Here is an 18,673-nt window from a genome sequence, read left to right as displayed (position 1 = left end):
CCATTGGAAACAATCGGATGTTGGTCTCTAAATATGACTCTGTCAGTTGGACACCCATGTATATTATATAGTTTATGGATAAGTTACCAGAACCCTCCCAGGAAATAGTTTACAGCATTCATTGCAGAAGATCGTATTGTGGCTAAGACTGTTGCAGTTAGCTCTGGACGTGGTAGATGCCGCAACCAGAGTTACAGCATTGGCTGTGACCATGAGGAGGGCCTCATGGCTGCAGAATTTGTGCATTGCATGTGAGGTGTAGCAGACCATTAAGGACTGACTGACTGATGGCTGGGATTTATTTTTGGGGAAAAAATGATGAAACCCTGCACTCTTCTAAAGACTCCATAGCTAAGTCCCATTCTTTGGGAGTATATACTCCGGCCATAAAGAGATGCCACTATTGCGATCAACACAGCAACTTTTTTTTCAGACAGTTCTCCCTTCTTGTAAGGAAGAGGAACTACTGGAAGGGACCACAGATCCCTGAGGAGACGGTTCTCTGGTTCTGGGTTTAACCTGCCAACTTTGCCTTTCCTCCTTTTCCCTCTCTCCCCAGCATCCAGCAAGTACCTATTTTGACAAGTGTCCAGGACAGTAATCCAGTGGTGACCTCTCTTTCTCCTTTCCATCTGTTTGGGGACAGACTAGCTTGTTGTTATCATATCTGGGACTCAATTACCATGGAAAGCTGGGTCTTAAGCTTCGTCAGATTGAATTATGCCATATTGTTTCTTTCCATCTCTCCTCCCCACCCACTGCCTTTTCAGGGACTCCTCTCATGAGAATCTGCTCCGCAAGCAGTCTCGGTTGGCTCTGGGAACTATAGAGGAGGTTTCCCGGCAGCATCGGGGACAGGGGCTCTCCTCCCTATATTTCCTGGTTCCCAAAACCAAGCGACGGAAGAAACCTCTGCACTCTCAACAAATATTTCATATATGTGAGATTCTGTATGGTCACCCTATCAACTATCCTCTCTGCCTTAAATCACAATCTCTGGTTTGCTGCTGTGGACCTGCAGGATGCTTATTTCCACATAGCAATCGTTCCGAGCCATGGGAGGTTCCTCAGTTTTCTGGTAGCTGGCCAGCACTACCAGTACACTGTGCTGCCTTTCAGCCTACTTTCTGCTCCCTGGGATTTTCCAGATACATGATTGTGGTAACAGCATGCTTCAGGAAGAGAGGTATTCATATCCCTCCATATCTGGATGATTGGTTACTGGGGGTCAAGTCCAGAGAGGAGGTCCTCTGTCATGTTCACTTTACACTACGCCTACATGGTCCTCTAGGCCTCCTCCTAAACAGCGGAAAGTCAACGTTGGTTCCAACTCAGACAGAGTTGGCCTTACCGTGAGGCGAACTGAGGCGGCCGCCTCAGGTACCAGACGTGGGGGTGGGGGTAACAGAAAGCAGCAGGAGCTGCAGGGAGAGAGAGGAGGAGGAGCCTCTTATGTACCTCTCTAGCACCCCCAGGAGTGCTAGAGAGGTACATAAACACCAGCTTCTCAGGGAGCTTCCTGTTTCCTGCTGTTTCCCTGAACCCAGCTGAGGAGAACAGGCAGTCAACTGAAGTAGTAGGAGCCAGTTAAGCCCTTAAGATGCTGACATCTTCCCTCACTCAGGCCCTGCTACCAGTCTGCTTATTTGTCCCCTTCAACTGAGTGTTGAGAGCCACTATAGCTGGCACAGAACAGCAGTCAGGAGTGAAAGAAGAGAATGCCCCTCTGGGGCAGCATTCAGAAAAAGAAAGAAAACAAAGGAAGCTTTTCTGTATAAGCAGGAAGGAGCTCTCCTGAGATACATAGACACAAATGTTCACAGTGAGTCTTCCAGAGCCAGTGACGATGTGAGTGGTGAGGAGATGCCTGATCTTCCAGTTAGTCAGAGTGCAGGTGACCTGGCAGCTACCATAGCATCCATATCTCCATCTCGAATGGAATGTAACCATGCACATTCCTGAAGAAAAGTGTAGATCAGAGAAGAGTATGGTGGAGTCACAAGAAACAGCTGCTGCTGAGTTTAGTTCCTTAAGTCTAGATGATCCAGGACTGTGGACCCACTTGAGCAGTAGCCTGAGGGACTTCCTTGTACTGCATAGGCCACAGCAAGTGAAAAACTTCTTGTTCCCCAAAGACAATGAAAACAGAAGTTTCTATGTACCACATTACTGGCATGAAATTCCCAATGGTGACAAAGTGGAGAGGCTGTGGCTTATGTTCTCAAAACCCCAGAATGCTGCATACTGTTTTTGTTGCAAACTCTTCCAGTCTAATGTTCTAGCCACATTGGGTTCTACAGGAACAAAGGACTGGAAAAATCTGGCTAGAAATCTGGCATGCCATGAGTAGACAGCAGATCACCAGAGAGCATTCCATAGCTGGAAAGAGCTTGAGATGAGATTAAGATTAAAGGCCACCATAGATGATCAGCATCAAGAGAAGATTGCATCAGTGTCTCTTTACTGGCACAATGTTCCGAAAAGGCTCACTGGCCATTGTGAGACTGCTTGCTATCCAAAACCTAGCACTGCGTGGCACTTCAGATCAGCTGGATGTGCCAAACAATGGAAACTTCCTTAAAATTGTGGAGCTGATGGCTGAGTTTGATGCTGTACTCTACGAGCATCTAAGAGAGTCACCACCCAAGAAATGTACACGCACCACTACATTGGAAAAACAATTCAAAATGTGATCATATAGTTACTGGCAACAAAAGTCAAACAGAAGATTATGGCAGATCTGAAGTCAGCAAGATGTTGTTCTGTTATTCTGGACCGCACACCTGTCCTCAGCCATATGGAACAAATGACTTTAATGGTGCGTTTTGTAACAACAACAGAACCTAGTGAAAATGTCCCTGCAGTGGTGACTGTCAGAGAGCATTTTCTAGAATGTATTGACATTGATGATACTACAGGAGGTGGTATGACAAATGTGCTTCTTTGAAAGCTGGAAGATAGGGAATTGTAATAGCTGACATAAGAGGTCAGGGCTAAGATAATGTTGTGAACATGGGTGGAAAGAATAGAGGAGTGCAGACCCGGATCCAAGAGTTAAACCCTCTAGCTTTTTTTGGCCCATACAGATGCAGCATCAGCTTCTGCTGGATTTTTTTAATGTAATTCAAAGCATCTATGTATTTTTTTCTGCATCGAGTCATCGGTGGCAAATTTTGAAGCAACATCTGAGAACATCGTCTCTGACACTGAAACCACAGAGTGCCGCACGATGGGAAAGTTGAGTGGAAGCGATAAAGCCTATCATACACCAAATTGGGATGATAGATGATGCCATAGTTTGCATTATGGAGGATAATGCTATGATAGGAACTGTTCGTGGGAGAACAGTGGCAGAGGGAAATGGAATCACCAGAAACATACATAACTTCAAATTTTTGTGTGGCTTAGTGTTGTGGCATAACATACTGTTTGAAATAAATGTTGTAAGTAAGAGACTCTAAGGTGTTGCCTTGTTATATCTAGAGCAATGAAACAACTGGACAAAGCAAAGTCATCCTTACAGTCTTACTGGTCAGATGAGAGATTTCAACACATTCTGAAGAGTGCACAGAAGTTGGCAGAGAAACTTCACACTGAAGCTATTTTCCCACCCATTTAAGAATACAAAAGTCACCGAAGAAGACGACATTTTGATTATGAGGCACGGGATAATCCCATAAGAGACTCCAAAAACAATTCAAAGTTGAATTCTTTAATCAGGTGCAAGATTGTGCAATACAGTCAGTTGAAGAACATTTCATGCAGCTCAAGGAACACAGCAGTATATTTGGGATGCTGTAGGATATTCCAAAACTCCTCACTATACCTGAAGAACACCTACACCAGCAATGCAGGGCACTAGAGACAGTGCTGACACATGATGACATGCGCAATATTGATGCGAGTGATTTAGGTGATGAACTGAAAGCCCTTTCAAGATACATTTCAGCAGAATCAACTCCAAAGGCTGTTCTGGAATATATGTGCACAAATAAGATGACCATCCTCTTTCCAAATGCTTTTGTTGCTCTGTGCATACTTCTAACACTTCCTGTAACAGTTGCCAGTGGAGAACACAGCTTCTCCAAGCTGAAGTTAATAAAAACACATCTATGCGCCACAATGACACAGGAGAGGCTGGTCGGCCTTGCAACCATCTCAATAGAGCATGAGCTGGCCCAGACTGAGGATCTTCAGGAAGCAGTTCAAATCTTTGCAACTAAGAAGGCATGGAAAGCACCACTTTTTGATTATTCAAACAGATAAAAATTCCAGTGTTTTTTTTTTCTTGCAAACAAGAAAAGTTACATTTTCTGTTCAGGCATTTGAAAGTTAAGTGTTAATTAAAAATTTTGAACAAGGCATTTTAAGTTATTTGTTCTCCTTTATTGGGATAGATTGCAGAGCAGTACTATTAGAGGAGTAGAACAGGAAGAAGTCAGAATTGATACCTTTCAAAGTTTTGGCCCAAGCAATGAGGCATGGGGGCATCATTTAAGCTCCCTGCCTCAGGTGTCAAAATGTTGTGGGCCGGCTCTGCTCAGAGAATCAAGTTTGTTGGCACACCGGTAGACTCTACAAGTTCAAGAGCATTTCTGCGAGCGGAGTGATTCTGGGCAATTCCCCTTGCGTCTGGAGCTGCAGTCTCAACACTCAACTACAGCCCAAATATGTCTGCAGTTGCTAGGCCGTATGGTTGCATGCACACACCATAGTCCAATATGGAAGTATGCACCAATGTCCTCTTCAGAAATGGCTGAAATTGGTTACCTACCTGTAACTGTTTTTCCTTGAAATGTGATGCAGATGTGTATTTCATGACTCCCTCTCCATGCCCTCTGCATTGGAGTCTGTACTTCTGGCATTCTGTGTGAAAGAACTGAGGAGATTGGGGCGGCACCTCAATATATGGCCAGGGGAGGGACTAGGGCATAGGGCATGAGTGCTGCCCCTATGAATGCTGCTAGGCAGTTTTCCAGCTCCAGTGTGCTGGGTGCATGCACACATACCTAAGTAGAATACATTTAGAAGAACAAGTTACAGGTAAGTAACCATTTGTTCAGCTCTGACCCTAGCAGCCTGCCTACAACACAATAGCCTCATCCATGATTTCTACCAGTTTTGGTTACACCTGGCAAGATGACCCCAACACACCTACCGTTCCAAATTTGCCCAGAACTGTCTGCCCTGGAGTCTGCAATGTTCCCGTGGTGTACTCAGAGAAATAAGAAGATATGTTTGCTCCTTTAAAGAGACAATACCCAGCAGCCTGCCAATTTAACTGGAGTTAACAGTTCAGTTCAAACACAGCACTCGGTTGGGTTAGATGAAAAATAAAACAAGTTTATTAACAACAGAACATAGGTGAAGTGATACCAAGAAAAAGAAATAAAGGTAAAGGTGGTTAGTAGTAGAAGTGAAGATATGCACCTAAAAGTCGAGAACTTAATTTAGCAAGGTACGGTCTTTAGGATGGTTTCTCTCACTAGTTATTCTTTGTCTAGCATGTCTAGGTCCTCTCTGTTAGGACCTTCCACAGAAATTTCCCTTGTCTTCACAGGTAAAAGATAAACATGGAGTTTCTTTGTCCTTTATATTCCCAAAAAATTGGCTTTGTTCTTAAAGTTAGGAAGGCCACCTGGGGATTTGGTCTCTTGTCTCTCTCACTGCAGGAGCTATGTTAATTCTCTCTCGAGTTCAGGCTCAAGACAACCTCTTCAGGTTTAGCTTGATAGCTTTGTTTATGGCTCCTGTGTAAATTGATTTAAAATCATGTTCCTTTTACCTAAGGTAGGCTGTCTTTGTCTTAAATATATTATAGTAACATTAGACAGAGGGAATTCATTACAAGGCATATTTTGTACAAACATTGCAGTAGTGTGTAAGGTGTAAATACAGGGGTACTTAGGGTCATGTCTATTTTGCACCTGGCTTTTCATAACATCTTTAAGTGTTATTTAATAAAACTGCTTGAAAACAAATATTTCTTATGGAGTGAAAGTCTTGTATTTGTCTCCTCAAATCTGGTCTTCTACATGAGCCATTTAATGCTTTCAAGGTTTTTCCTTGATTTTAATATATAAGGAATTGTTTTTAATCTTGACACTAGCAGATGGACATCACCCATAGCATGACTTGGTGTATATATACAAGTACATAATGTTCAGAATTATGGAAAGAAGAGTGAAAAGACCAGTTTGGTCATCTGATTTCTCACCCCACCAATGCGAGAGTATGCCCTGAAAAGCCTTGAGTCTAATTGTGATAACAGTTACACTGGTATAAATTAGAATTAACTCCACCGAAGCCAAACTGGTGTGACTAGAGTGCATTCTAGTAACTTTTTGTCCAATTTTTAAAAATCTGTGCAATGGATGAGGCTGTTTCAAGTGATTAAGAAACTCCCTGATTCTTAGATTATTGTATATATTCTTAACTTCATCTAGAGCAGAAAAATATCTCATAATGACTAATATTTCTTAAATAGAATATAGTATAAAATTTTTATAATACGTAGGCTCAAGGTAACATACTTACAGTTGAATATTCAACCATAATTGCATTTCTGGACTAACTATCCAATTTTAATGTTGTATTCTCATGGACTTTTAATGTAGTTATATAATGTTTGATTTGATTGGGAACGTGTATTATAGTAAAATACATTACAGGGTAGTATTATGTTTTCTTCGCTGTAACAGTAACACGTTGAAAAATAAAATGCTAAATAAGAGGTCACATGTTGCAGCTCCCAGCTGAATCCTTTTAAGATAATTCATTCAAAAAACTATTTGGCTGCCCAGCTAATTAAACCACAAAAATAGCTTTCTATGTCTCCCTAGAGAAACCTTTCTGAGCAGTAGGAAGGAAAGTCCTGCTAAGTTGGTTATTAAAGTTAACAGCGCTTAAAGAGTGGAACCAGATCAAAATGGGGATGTCGTGCAGTATACAGAACAAAACTCATGCAAGAGATTGCCTTGTATTTGACCACAGTAATAGATGGTAAAAGGATTTGAAAATCATAGACATGTAGGACTGGAAGGTACCTCAATGGGTCATCTGAAACCAGTGGAATAGACTGGCAGCATAAGATCTTTAAAGAAACACACGTTCTATTTAAAAACTCTGAAGAAGTTTTGAAATTTGCAAAGGCTTCTGAGTAGAAAACATAGACTTCTAGACTACCTTGTGTTTAAACTAATGTGAGTATGTAATTAAAATGGCAGTTACTGTTTGTTAAAAAATATATTTTAAAATTTTTACTTTTGAGTTCCATGGTATGTGCTTAGCTTCAATAATTGTGTTAAATGGACTATCTCCTATGATTTATCACAATCTAACCTGTTGTGATCTTAATGTGGAGCAGTCTACACTTTCCATATCAGTTACAGAGAGTACTATTTAATGGGGTCTATATGAAATATCACTTATCTTTTTCATGGAGATAGACTCCATGCTCCTGAAAATTTTTTCCTTATTGTCCTTATTTCTAGCTATTGATATCTTATACCTAGACTAGGCCGGGTATTTAAAGGTACACTCAAGTTCTTAGGGAAGAGTGAAAGTTTTGTCATAATGACTGAGAAAGGAAGGGATGATGAGGATTTAGAAGCAATGATTAAAAGCTCATGTTGAGTTTAAGATGGCCAGCAGATATCAAAAAGGCTGAGATTTTAGCTGTGACCAGGAGCAGAACAAATTAGAGTGGAGTGGAGAAGTAGATCTGGGTGTTGTCAGCACAGAGAAGGTAGATGATAGGTCTGTTCTATCTCTGTATAATCACTTTTGCATACAGAGAGACGAGTTGAGGGCTAAGGAAGAAGCCCAGTAGAATTCCCATTATCTGGAATGAGAAGAATCTTCCAAACCAAACACTGAAGTTGCAATTGGAGAGGTAGAAGAGCCAAGAGAGAATAGTCATGGAAACTGAGGGAAACAAGATTTCACGGAGAGCATGGTCAACAGGGTAAAAGGCAGCCTGACAGGAGGTAGGGATAGAATACTGTTTCTGACACTTTGCTAAGAACTTCTTCAGTACTATGTAAGTGAGAGCAATTTCAGAGAAGTATAGAGAGCTGGAGTCTCACTGAAGAGGGTCAAGGATGGAGTTTAAGACAGAGCTCCAGAGAGCAGCTCTAGGCAGCGTGTTGAATTACTTCAGGGAGAAAAGGAAGAAGGTTCTGTGATAACTTGGAAGACTGAACATTTGTTCTACTTTAAAAATGATATTTTAATAACTAGCCTACTCCCTTTGCTGTCAGCAGGGTATTGTGTACCATTTTAGCCTATTTACATTTAACAGTGTTCTTAAAATTTAATTAAATTATTCAGCTGGCAACAGACTGACTCATTAATTTTCCTCTGAGGGGTACCCTAGGAAACAATTATATGTAGAAGAGCCAATTTAAAAAAAAAAAATCTTGGATACAAGCATTAAACAAAATGCAACTTCTTCCCTATTGTCTTTTGAATTCTTTAAAATTCTGTACATGAAATATTGACAGCATTAACTACTCATTGAAATGTAAAAAGTTCTCAAGAAAGAAAATGTGAATATTGCCCTAATTCAGGATGACTATGTAAATATCTCTGGACATAATACATTCAAAACAGACAATACACCTCTACCCCAATATAACGCTGTCTTCGGGAGCCAAAAAATCTTTCCTCATTATAGGTGAAACCACATTCTATCACACTTGCTTTGATCCGCTGGAGCATGCAGCCCCTGCCCCCCCACAGGGCGCTGCTTTACCACATTGTATCCGAATTCGTGTTATATTGGGTCGCGTTATATCGGGGTAGAGGTGTATCTGATTCATCCTATACTACTTGACAAAGGCACTACATTTATTAACACAAAATATTACCTGTTGCAGTTACTTCTGCCACTGCAAATGAGGAAAATATTTTCTTGTACAATTATCTTAATATTTGGTGTATACATTCAGTCCAGATTAATGTCCCAGTTGTCTATCAGATTTATTAACCAATTATTTTCACACTACAGATAAGGAACTTGATGAACCTTAATCATATATTAAAAAACAAAATAGATAAAATTCCACCCAATTTCCAGATAAACAACAAATCTAAAACCTTAAAATCTGTAATTTTAGAACAAGATGTAGTCTTAAGTGTGAGGGTTTTTTTCCATTTTAAAGGTAAAGATTCCTTATCTAAAACTTATCTAAAGTTTGATTTTCAGTAAATCTGAAACAGTAGTGAAATATTTAGCCTAGTAAATAGGTGTTATACCTATCTCAGATCACACACCTGGTAGGAGTGCAGGATATCAAAGATCAGGCACCAAGATGGAAATTCTCTTTTTATATGTTGAAAACAATCGTTCTTCTTGTTAATAATATACGCAGCGGTATTTCAAAGTAGGACAGAATCCCACATTTTGTCAGGAACATTTAAACTGAAAAAACAAAGGCACAACAGAAATTCAATTGCAACTTGAGAACTTCAAAGAAGCAGAAAGAAGCAGGAGCTCTCTCGTGGTCAAATCTAAATCACAAGGAACTCTCATTTCAAACCTATTTTTTTTTTTTTGTATTGGCCACAAAGCCAGCTGTGACATTAAAAATGTCATTTAATTAAAGCAGGGGTCCACAATGCGGAACCCACTGGTGCCATGGCATCCGCCAGGGCATCTAAATGTTTCCGCGTACTGGCGAGCGGATGAGCATCCGCCGAAATGCACCGACAAGCAACGTCATCCCGAGGTGTCATCACCAAAATTTATGCCGCGATGCCTCTGGATGACGCTGCTTGTCGGTATTTCAGCGGCGACTCCTATTGACGCTGCTTGTCAGCAGCATTTCAGCGGATGCTCGTCTGCTGCCACAGTCTTCCGTGGCTCGTTGTCTGGTGCCCGCCAGACGAAAAAGGTTGGGGGCCACTGCATTAAAGTCTCCACTCAGGAGCTGATAAGAGAGCATTAAAATCATTTAAAATTTGATATAACACTTAATTCATTCTCAGGAACTCCTGCTATAAAACAAATATACTATTTTCTGAAGAACCTAAAAATCCAACATACTGCTGCTGGGTAAAGTACAGGATTTAAAGACAAGCTTGCCAGTGAGTTTCATAGACAGTAAGGCCAGAAAGGACCATTATGATCACCTAATCTGACCTCCTGCATAACAGAGGCCATAGAATTTCTTCAATAGTTTTGCATCAAGCATATAACTTCTGGTTGAGCTAGAGCATATCTTGTAGAAAGAGAGCAAAACTGAACTGAAAAAATTCTAGTGACAGAGAATCCGGCATGTTCCTAGGTAAACTGTTTCAATGGTTTATTACCCTCACGGTTAATTTTGCACCACATTTCTAGTCTGAATCTTTAGTTTCAGTTTCTAGTAACTGGAAATTCTGTCTTTGTTGAATTAAAGAACCCTCTACTGTAAGACATATTCTTCCCATGTAGATACATGCAGACCATGAAGAAGTCATCGCTTAACTTTCTCACAGGAAGACAGGTTTCCCAGACCTCAAATAATTCTTGTAACTCTTTTCTGAATTCCTTCCAATGTGTCAACATTCTTTTAAAATTGTGGGCACCAGAACTGGATACCAGTATTTGTCTTATCAATGCTTTATACAGAGATGATACCTTCTCCCTAGTCCTATTTGATATTCCCCTGCTTATACATCCAATAATGGCATTAGCTTTCATATGCATAACATTGCACTCCTTTCCAAAATTCAGGGCTCCCCTCCCCGTTCTGTAACTATGACCTATGTTCATTGTTCATAGATGTATGACCTAGTATTTCTGAGTATATTAAAATGGTTCAGATGAATCCAACTTACTAAGCAATTCTGATTACTCAGTAAAACTTCTTAAAATTTATCACTCCCATCTATGTTGTCATGTGAAAACTTGACTAGCAATGTTATATTTTCTTCCAGATCATTGATAGAGATATTGAATATCATTGGGCCAAGAACAGATCCATGCAAGACCCTAGAAAATATGTTGTGGGTTGTACCAGTGTTCAGTCCACTTAATGTGTACTGTGTTGATTTTTGTACAGTGCTGTTTGTTTAATCTGAATATCATGTGATATTAAGTCAGATGCCTTACAGAAGTCTATTACGTCAACACAGTTGTCTTTGTCAACCAAATGTATAACTTCTTTTAAAAAAAAAAACAAACAAAAAAAGCACCACACATTTATTTAACTAGATAGATTTTTAATAAAACCATATTGATTGGCATTAGTTATGGTACTGTTCTTTGATACTTTACTGTTTGAATACCTATGCATCTTTTTAGGAGTTCTATATACCTTGAATACTTTAAAATTCTGTCACTTCCTCAAAGGGGCAAAATCCCATATTCCTGTTTGGAAGCGTGTATAACCATGTTTTGGGGAAAAAATGTATGAAGCTCTAAAAGACAGTAGGACAAAGGTTCTCAAATTGGGGGTCAGGACTCCTCAGGGGTCAAAAGGTTCTTACATAGGGGGTCATGAGCTGTCAACCTCCACCCCAAACCCCGCTTTGCCTCCAGCATTTATAATGGTGTTAAATATATAAAAAGCGTTTTTAATTTTTAAGGAGAGGTCACACTCAGAGGTTTTCTATGTGAAAGGGGTCACCAGTACAAAAGTTTGAGACACACTGCAGTAGGACACACAGAGCAATATCAATAGTTAACCTAATCGATAAAGTACTGACAAAGATTGTTAAAAACTGCTTATATCTTGCCCTATCATTACAAATTCATGTTGGTTATGTATGCACAGAGGCTCCAATCAGGGATCTGGCCTGTATTGTGCCAGATGCTATATGCATATAATTTAATTACTGTCCCAAAGAGCTTAAATATGGCGAAAGACAACAGGTGAATGAAGCAAACAATAAGGAAGGGGAGGACAAGTTAACAGTGAAATTATCATGCTTATTAAAATAAGCAACAGATATAGGAGAGGGGCTGAGCTGTGGCTTGTGCTTGATTAGGCAAATCTGGCAATGGGAGAGAGTCAAAGGAGTCAAGGGAAGTGTAGTGTTGTCTACTGAGATAACAGGAGAGGATGAGGACTTAAAGTAGAGAAGTCACTGATGTGGGTAGACTGGAAATCTCAGAAGGGTTGGATATGGCAAGGACTAGGAGGAGGCAGCAGAGCTATGTTGAAGGGGAAAAGGTGATGGTCAGGGAAATCAGCAATGAAAAATGAGTGAGAGCTGTTCCAAAGTTGCAGATTAAACAAAGCCCTTCATAGCACAGAAAGTCTTCATTTTTGCCCCCCTGTGTAGAAGGTTTGTGCCAACAGGGACAAACAGTTTGTTAACACAGACCTACTTTGTGGAGATAGTCTTGATTTTTGTTTTCAGGATAATGATTCTACAGTGTACAACAGTGGTGACCAACTCGTCAATCGCAATGGACCGGGTCTCGGAGCACTGCTCCTGCCTGCAAGCACCGCTCCCACAGCTCCCATTTGCTGGGAACAGGGAACTGTTGCCCATGGGAGCATTGGGGGCGGTACCAGTAGAGAGGGGCAGCACACAGAGCCATGTGTCGTCCCCCCCCCCACCCCTTCAGGGGCACATTTGCCCCTTCCAGGAGTGGCATGGGGCTGTGGCAGGCAGAGAGCCTGCCTTAGCCTCACTGTGCCGCTGACTGGGAGCTGCCCGAGGTAAGTGCCACCCTGCGGGAGGCCACGCCTCAGCCTTGAGTCCACTTCCAGAGCCAGCACCCTATACCCCCTCCTGCACCCCAATCCCCAGCCCTGAGCCTTCTCCCAGAGCCAGCACCCCACCCCCTCCTGCACCCCAAAACCCTGCCCCAGCCCTGACCCCATATCCCCTCCTTCATGCTAACCCCCTGCTCCAGCCCTCAGCCTCCTCTCAGAGCTAGCGCCCTGCACCCCCTGCTGCACCTCAATTCTCTGCCACAGCCCAGAGCCCCCTTTTGCACCCCAACACCCACCCAGAGCTTGCATCCCTCACCCCTTCCTGCACCCCAGCCCTCAGCCCAGAGCCCCCTCCCACACTGCAAACCCCTCAGCCCCAGCCCAGAGCCCGCACCCCCTCCTGAGCCTCAACTCCCTGCCCCAGTCTGGTGAAAGTGAGTGAGGGTGGGGGAGAGCGAGTGACAGAGAGTGGGGTGGAGTGGGCGCGGCTTTGGGGAAGGAACAGAGTTAGGATGACCAGACAGCAAATGTAGAAATCGGGACGGGGCAGGGGGGTAATAGGAGCCTATATAAGAAAAAGACTCCAAAATCGGGACTCACTCTATAAAATCGGGACATCTGGTCATCCTAGATCCTGGGTTGCCCTTAAATTCAAAAAGTGATCTTTGGGTGTAAAAAGGTTGGAGGCCACTGATGTACAATAACTATCAATCTATAAAAATATCTGAAATGTACAATACAGTTAGTTTTTTCCCTCAGTTTGGAGGATTTCTCTGAGTCTCAGGATAATCACTGAAGCAGCATATTGGTACCTTTTTTATTCTTTCCAGCTCACTTTATGACGCTTCATTCAACAGCTTCCATCTTGCAGAACAAAAAGCAAAATGCTGTCCTGGCCTCAACTGTTTGTATTATAGATTCTCCCATTCCCCAGCCAAGCTAAAAACATCTTTTTAGCGTCTTGAACTTGAGTTTCAGAACTTAACAAATGAAATCAGCTGGAAGTCAAGCTACTGTAGTGCTTTTGCGCAAGCTGTCAAAGATGTAAAACTGAAACATCAAGTTGGGAGTAGATTTCTCAAGAGAAAGTTTTAAAAAATGGGACTTTTGAAATTTTGTGAAAAATAAAATTGGGAGAGCTCAAACCATTCAAAATGAATGGGTGAAAACTTTTCCATTGATTTCGCAAAAAAATTTTGCCAGCTTTGCCCAGCTAAATTAAATTTAAACATTTTAAAAAATAAAAGTTAATCTTACTCCTATTTATACTGTTGTTTTCACCTTAGCTAGTGATGACATGGCAGAATCATCTAGCTTTCAACAGTGTATATTTCTCAAAGTAACTGTGAGGGGACACATGTTGCACTTCAACTTGTGCATCTTGATGTAAGCAAAACACCTACTGATAACAGTGGGAATTTGCTTAATAGCACGGCTTAATTTCAGACACTATTTTATCACTGGCTAATATGAAAAGCCTATAATGAAATGAAATATTTCAATCTTGCTTTTTTCTTTTGATATATAGATATCACTAAATGTAGATTCCTCTTTGTATAGGCATGTTGTCGTCTTTTTCTTCTAGAATAGGGGTCCTCAAACGGGGGGTTGCATGGTTCTTATGTGGGGCTTGTGAGCTGTAAGCCCCCATGCATGGCGGAGTTCCACCTGTAAGCCCTAGCCTCGCACATGCTGGGGCTGACAGCCTGAGCCGATCCAACCCCACCCTGTCTCCAAAGAAGGGGTGCCAAAATAGAAGTTTGCACGGGGGTGCCATTTTCCCTAAGGCTGCCCCTGAGGCTGAGACAGTATTAGAGGGCTTGATTGTTCAGCAGCTATAGAGCTGCATTAAACCGAAGACCAATCAAAACACTGAGATAGGCAAAAAAAAAAGTAATTTATAATTTAAAAGACACGCAGGCGGGGTGGTGCTAGGGGAGGTCTTATTTGAGCTATAGTCACTCCAAAATTTGCCATAGCCCCCCCGTAGCTACCCCTCTCAGCACAAAGGTCAAATGTTATGCAGAGCTAATGGATTTTACCTTGCAGGGCAGGAAATCCTCTGAGAGTTGCTAGACTCTAACATATACATTCATTGTCACTTCTTTAAAATGAGGGATAACTTCTTGCATTTTAATTTCCACCGTGATTCAGATTCAAAACACCGAGTCAAAGTCTTATCTGTTAGCTGTTAAATCTGAAATATTCATTTCTGGATTTGCATCAGTGTAACATCTAAGAATGCTATTGTTTTAATAGATATTTGTAAAAATATTCTTTTGCATTAAAGTTCATGTTTATGAAAATATTTGAAATCAGACCTGTTTGTATATCATTTTTAATTGTTCTTTGTGAACGTGTTCTGAAAATTTATTCTCATTTCAGGGTTAGCCAGCAAAATAGAACCAATCTTATGACTGCTGATAACTTATCAATTTGTTTCTGGCCAACTTTGATGAGACCTGATTTCGAAAACCGGGAGTTCCTGTCTACCACCAAGATTCACCAGTCAGTTATAGAGACCTTCATTCAACAGTGCCAGTTTTTCTTTTGCAATGGAGAGATTGTAGAAACCTCCAACTCTGTGGCATGTCAGCCACCACCATCCACCACAGTGCAGATGGTGGAACCAATGGTGCCACTTCAGTTACCACCACCATTGCAACCTCAGCTGATACAACCACAATTACAAGCAGATCCTCTTGGTATTATATAAATAGAAGAAGATGCAGGCAGCCTGGCGTTGGACAGAAAATAAAGCAAGACATGCATGTTTCAGGATTCAGTATGTACTTCATATTTATGAAAAATAATCCACATCCAAACTGATGGGACATTTTTGTTACAACCCATACTGTATTTCTTCATTCATACACACTGCAGATCAGAACCATGGGATAAGCATGACTGGAGAGGTTTAATTTTTAAAAACAAAAATAGCTATAAAGTGCAAAGCTGCTGCTGCATGAAACCTTGTCGCAATCACTATATCATTCCTGTGGCAGTTTGTCACAATATATTGTGAATAAAATTTTTCTATAGAAATTTAATGATTTAAAAGATCACATTTATGATACATTCAGTGCTTACAGCCTGCTTTATGGCTGTTTTTGTTATTTAATGTGCTATTTTTGTCAGAGTTATTCACATTCAGGCATTCTGTGTAGACAACTGAAGCCCAGCTGTAGTTTATTTTGTAACCTCCTGGCTACTTATGCTATAGTATGCTGGGGATGGTTTTTGAAAAAATGCAAAATGCACTGTTGAAAATATTACAATCCTGCACCTTTCATCTTTACTTCTAAGTAAACCTGTGGACAATTTGTTGAACTTGCATAGTATTTCTTACAGCACAATACCAAGGACATGCTTGTTGTAAAAGTGAGTTTCATATATTGTACAAAAATTTTGATGTCTCCTAGTTATTTCCTTACATTCCATTACTGAATTAAACATTTTGTAATACTGTTAATTCTGTAAACAGCTGCATGTTTAAAAGATCATTGATGGTCTTGTAAACTTAATCTAATATATTTTAGATATTTTAATTTTTCCCACTTGGGAACACATTTAGTGTGTAGAAAATAGTTCATGACATTTTCATACAAGGTTATATAACTTTTCATACATAAACATGAACTTTGTTGTAGTAAAATTCTGTAAACCAAACAATGTTTTAATCTAGGACTTCAGTTTAATCTATTCTTTAAATCTATTTTTATGTGGCCCTTTAAAGATATACAAAAATGCATTGCTAATATATAGCAATAAATACTTTCGGTACTGACAATTAACCTCTTTAGAGTGTATATATAAAATCTCAAATTTGTATTCATATTTTTTCTGTCGTATGTTGTACTAAAAATTCAAAATTACTGACTTTTTGCACCATTTTTAGTTATTACTTTTTTCTTTGACATTGGTACCAATTTTGCTTTAAAAGAGTGCTGCTTTTTAAAAAAAAATTTTAAACATTTAATTGGTGGTAACTGTTTTAGAAGACTACACATTGTAGCAGAATTGAGGGGAGGCCATAAGTAAAAAATATTTGTGAGACTTTTAGCAGTTTTTTTATTTCATGCTCAAATTATAGCTTTTTGGGTTTGGGTCTGGAAAGGAAAAAAATAAATTCTGTTCACTCAGCTGCTAGGATATCTTATGTGTAGTTTAAAAAAGCTTTATGATGTTCACTGTTGTAATCTTCATTCATAATGAGATTTTAAGATCATCTTCTATGTATTATAGTAAATAGATGATTTTGAGAATTAAGGCTCTTAAGAGTTTTTGATTTACTCCATTTTCCTAAAATAAAAATTGCCTTTCCCAATTATGTCCTAGGTATTGTACTTCTAATTATGACTTGGATTATCATTCTAGATTAAGATGATACCATAAACAAGGCTGCTGTTGAAGTACATGTATATGATAAATTATCTTGATATTTGTGTTATATTCTTGCAAGTAATTATCTTTTCTAAGAAAACAAGAACAAAAAGCCCTAGTCCTGTCGCAAAGCATACAGGAATTGATAAAGTACAATAATAAAGTCTGTCTTGTAAATTGTAGTATTCTTAACTTGTTTTACACTGCATCTGTTGTCTACATAGCTTTTATTTATAGGTGTCAGTCTGACATTGGCATATTTAGCAAAGAAAAATTAAACTTCAAGAGTTTTATAAACTGTTTCTAGGTTGCTAAAGAATTTATTTTTCTACTATATATGGTATAGACAAAGCATCAAACTGTACAGGAAACAAACCAAACTATTTCTATTGGAAGTAGGCTAAAAAGAAAACTATATTCAGTCTTTGTGTTGTGAATTTCATTTTTAACTTTCTACTTCCTGCGTGGAAGTATATGTTTAGTTGGCCATGATGTTAAGTTCATCTTTGATTTTTGATTACAAAATTATCTATTTTTATGTTACAAATACATTTCCACAACTCCATTTCAAGTTAAGCTTATTATAGATCAAAAATATTTGCAATATCATCTGTTTTTATGTATTCTATTACAACTGCATCCCTTATTCCATACGGAGTTGTTAAAATGCCGCCCTTGTATTTGGCCTGGTTAGAAATTGTCATTAACTCTTACTGAAAGGTTCATTTAAAAAAAAAAAAAAAAGCTTGGCATGACACACCTACTTGGTGACATTGTCAGTATTTCTTGTGTAGTCTTTAGATCAGGGGTAAGCAACCTATGGCACGCATGCCAAAGGCAGCACAGAAGCTGATTTTCAGTGCCACACTGCCCGGGTCCTAGCCACCTGTCCAGGGTCTCTGCATTTTAAATTAATTTTAAATGAAGCTTCTTAAACGTTTTAAAAACCTTATTTACTTTACATACAACAATAGTTTAGTTATATATTATAGACGTATAGAAAGAGACCTTCTAAAAATGTTAAATGTATTACTAGCACACAAAACCTTAAATTAGAGTGAATAAATGAAGACTCGGCACACCACTTCTAAAAGGTTGCCGACCCCTGCTTTTGATTAATATTAAAACACTATATGGCTATATATATAGAACAGAAAATAAAGATACTAGAAAATTATACCATTGCTATTTTAAAATGAAGTTTATAGGTAATCTTTAGTACTGCTATAAAGCAAGGAAGAATGTCATTCCATACAGATTCTCTGTAGTTTGGCTAATGGAATTGTCTCTTATAATTGTTATAATTAAAGTTCAAACCACGAAAAGCATTGCTTTAAATTTTTTAAATGACCATTTTTACAATAATCATAAGAGCAGTATCTTGATAAACGTGACGTCTTGAGCGTCTCACACGCTTTAACTCGGATTAGTATTTTATGTATTTTGTTATAGGCAAATTTTGCTACTAAAATGTATTGTTTTTAAATGTGTTCTTTCAGTAGATTCTTCTTTGAATATTTTAAAAATCCCACACTGAGTTTGAAAAGTGGCATTTTGTTAAGTAATGTTTTACAGATTATTTTAAAATTCATTAGATACACAACTTTGTGGATTTTGAACATACATAGTGCGAATAG

The 18,673-nt window shown here is 39.4% G+C and overlaps 1 protein-coding gene across 5 annotated transcripts in view; it reads left to right on the top strand.

Moving 5' to 3' along the window:
• The window catches only part of ARHGAP5 (Rho GTPase activating protein 5), an 83,353-nt gene extending 65,573 nt beyond the window's left edge, over positions 1-17,780 (top strand). For 4 of the 5 annotated variants that reach the window (XM_030559315.1, XM_030559316.1, XM_030559317.1 and 1 more), the window contains one exon: positions 15,039-17,780. In XM_030559315.1, coding sequence (XP_030415175.1) covers positions 15,039-15,369 — 331 coding nt within the window. In that variant the 3' untranslated portion in view covers positions 15,370-17,780. Of the gene's footprint in view, positions 1-10,923; positions 11,442-15,038 lie in introns of those variants that run through there. The other variant, XM_030559319.1, reaches the window with a different exon arrangement.
• The last annotated feature ends 893 nt before the right edge of the window (positions 17,781-18,673 follow it).

The sequence above is a fragment of the Gopherus evgoodei genome, chromosome 4 (assembly GCF_007399415.2).
Source record: "Gopherus evgoodei ecotype Sinaloan lineage chromosome 4, rGopEvg1_v1.p, whole genome shotgun sequence".
NCBI classification, from domain to species: domain Eukaryota; kingdom Metazoa; phylum Chordata; order Testudines; family Testudinidae; genus Gopherus; species Gopherus evgoodei.
Note: the sequence above shows the minus strand (reverse complement) of the source record. Positions and strands in the feature narration are given on the sequence as shown.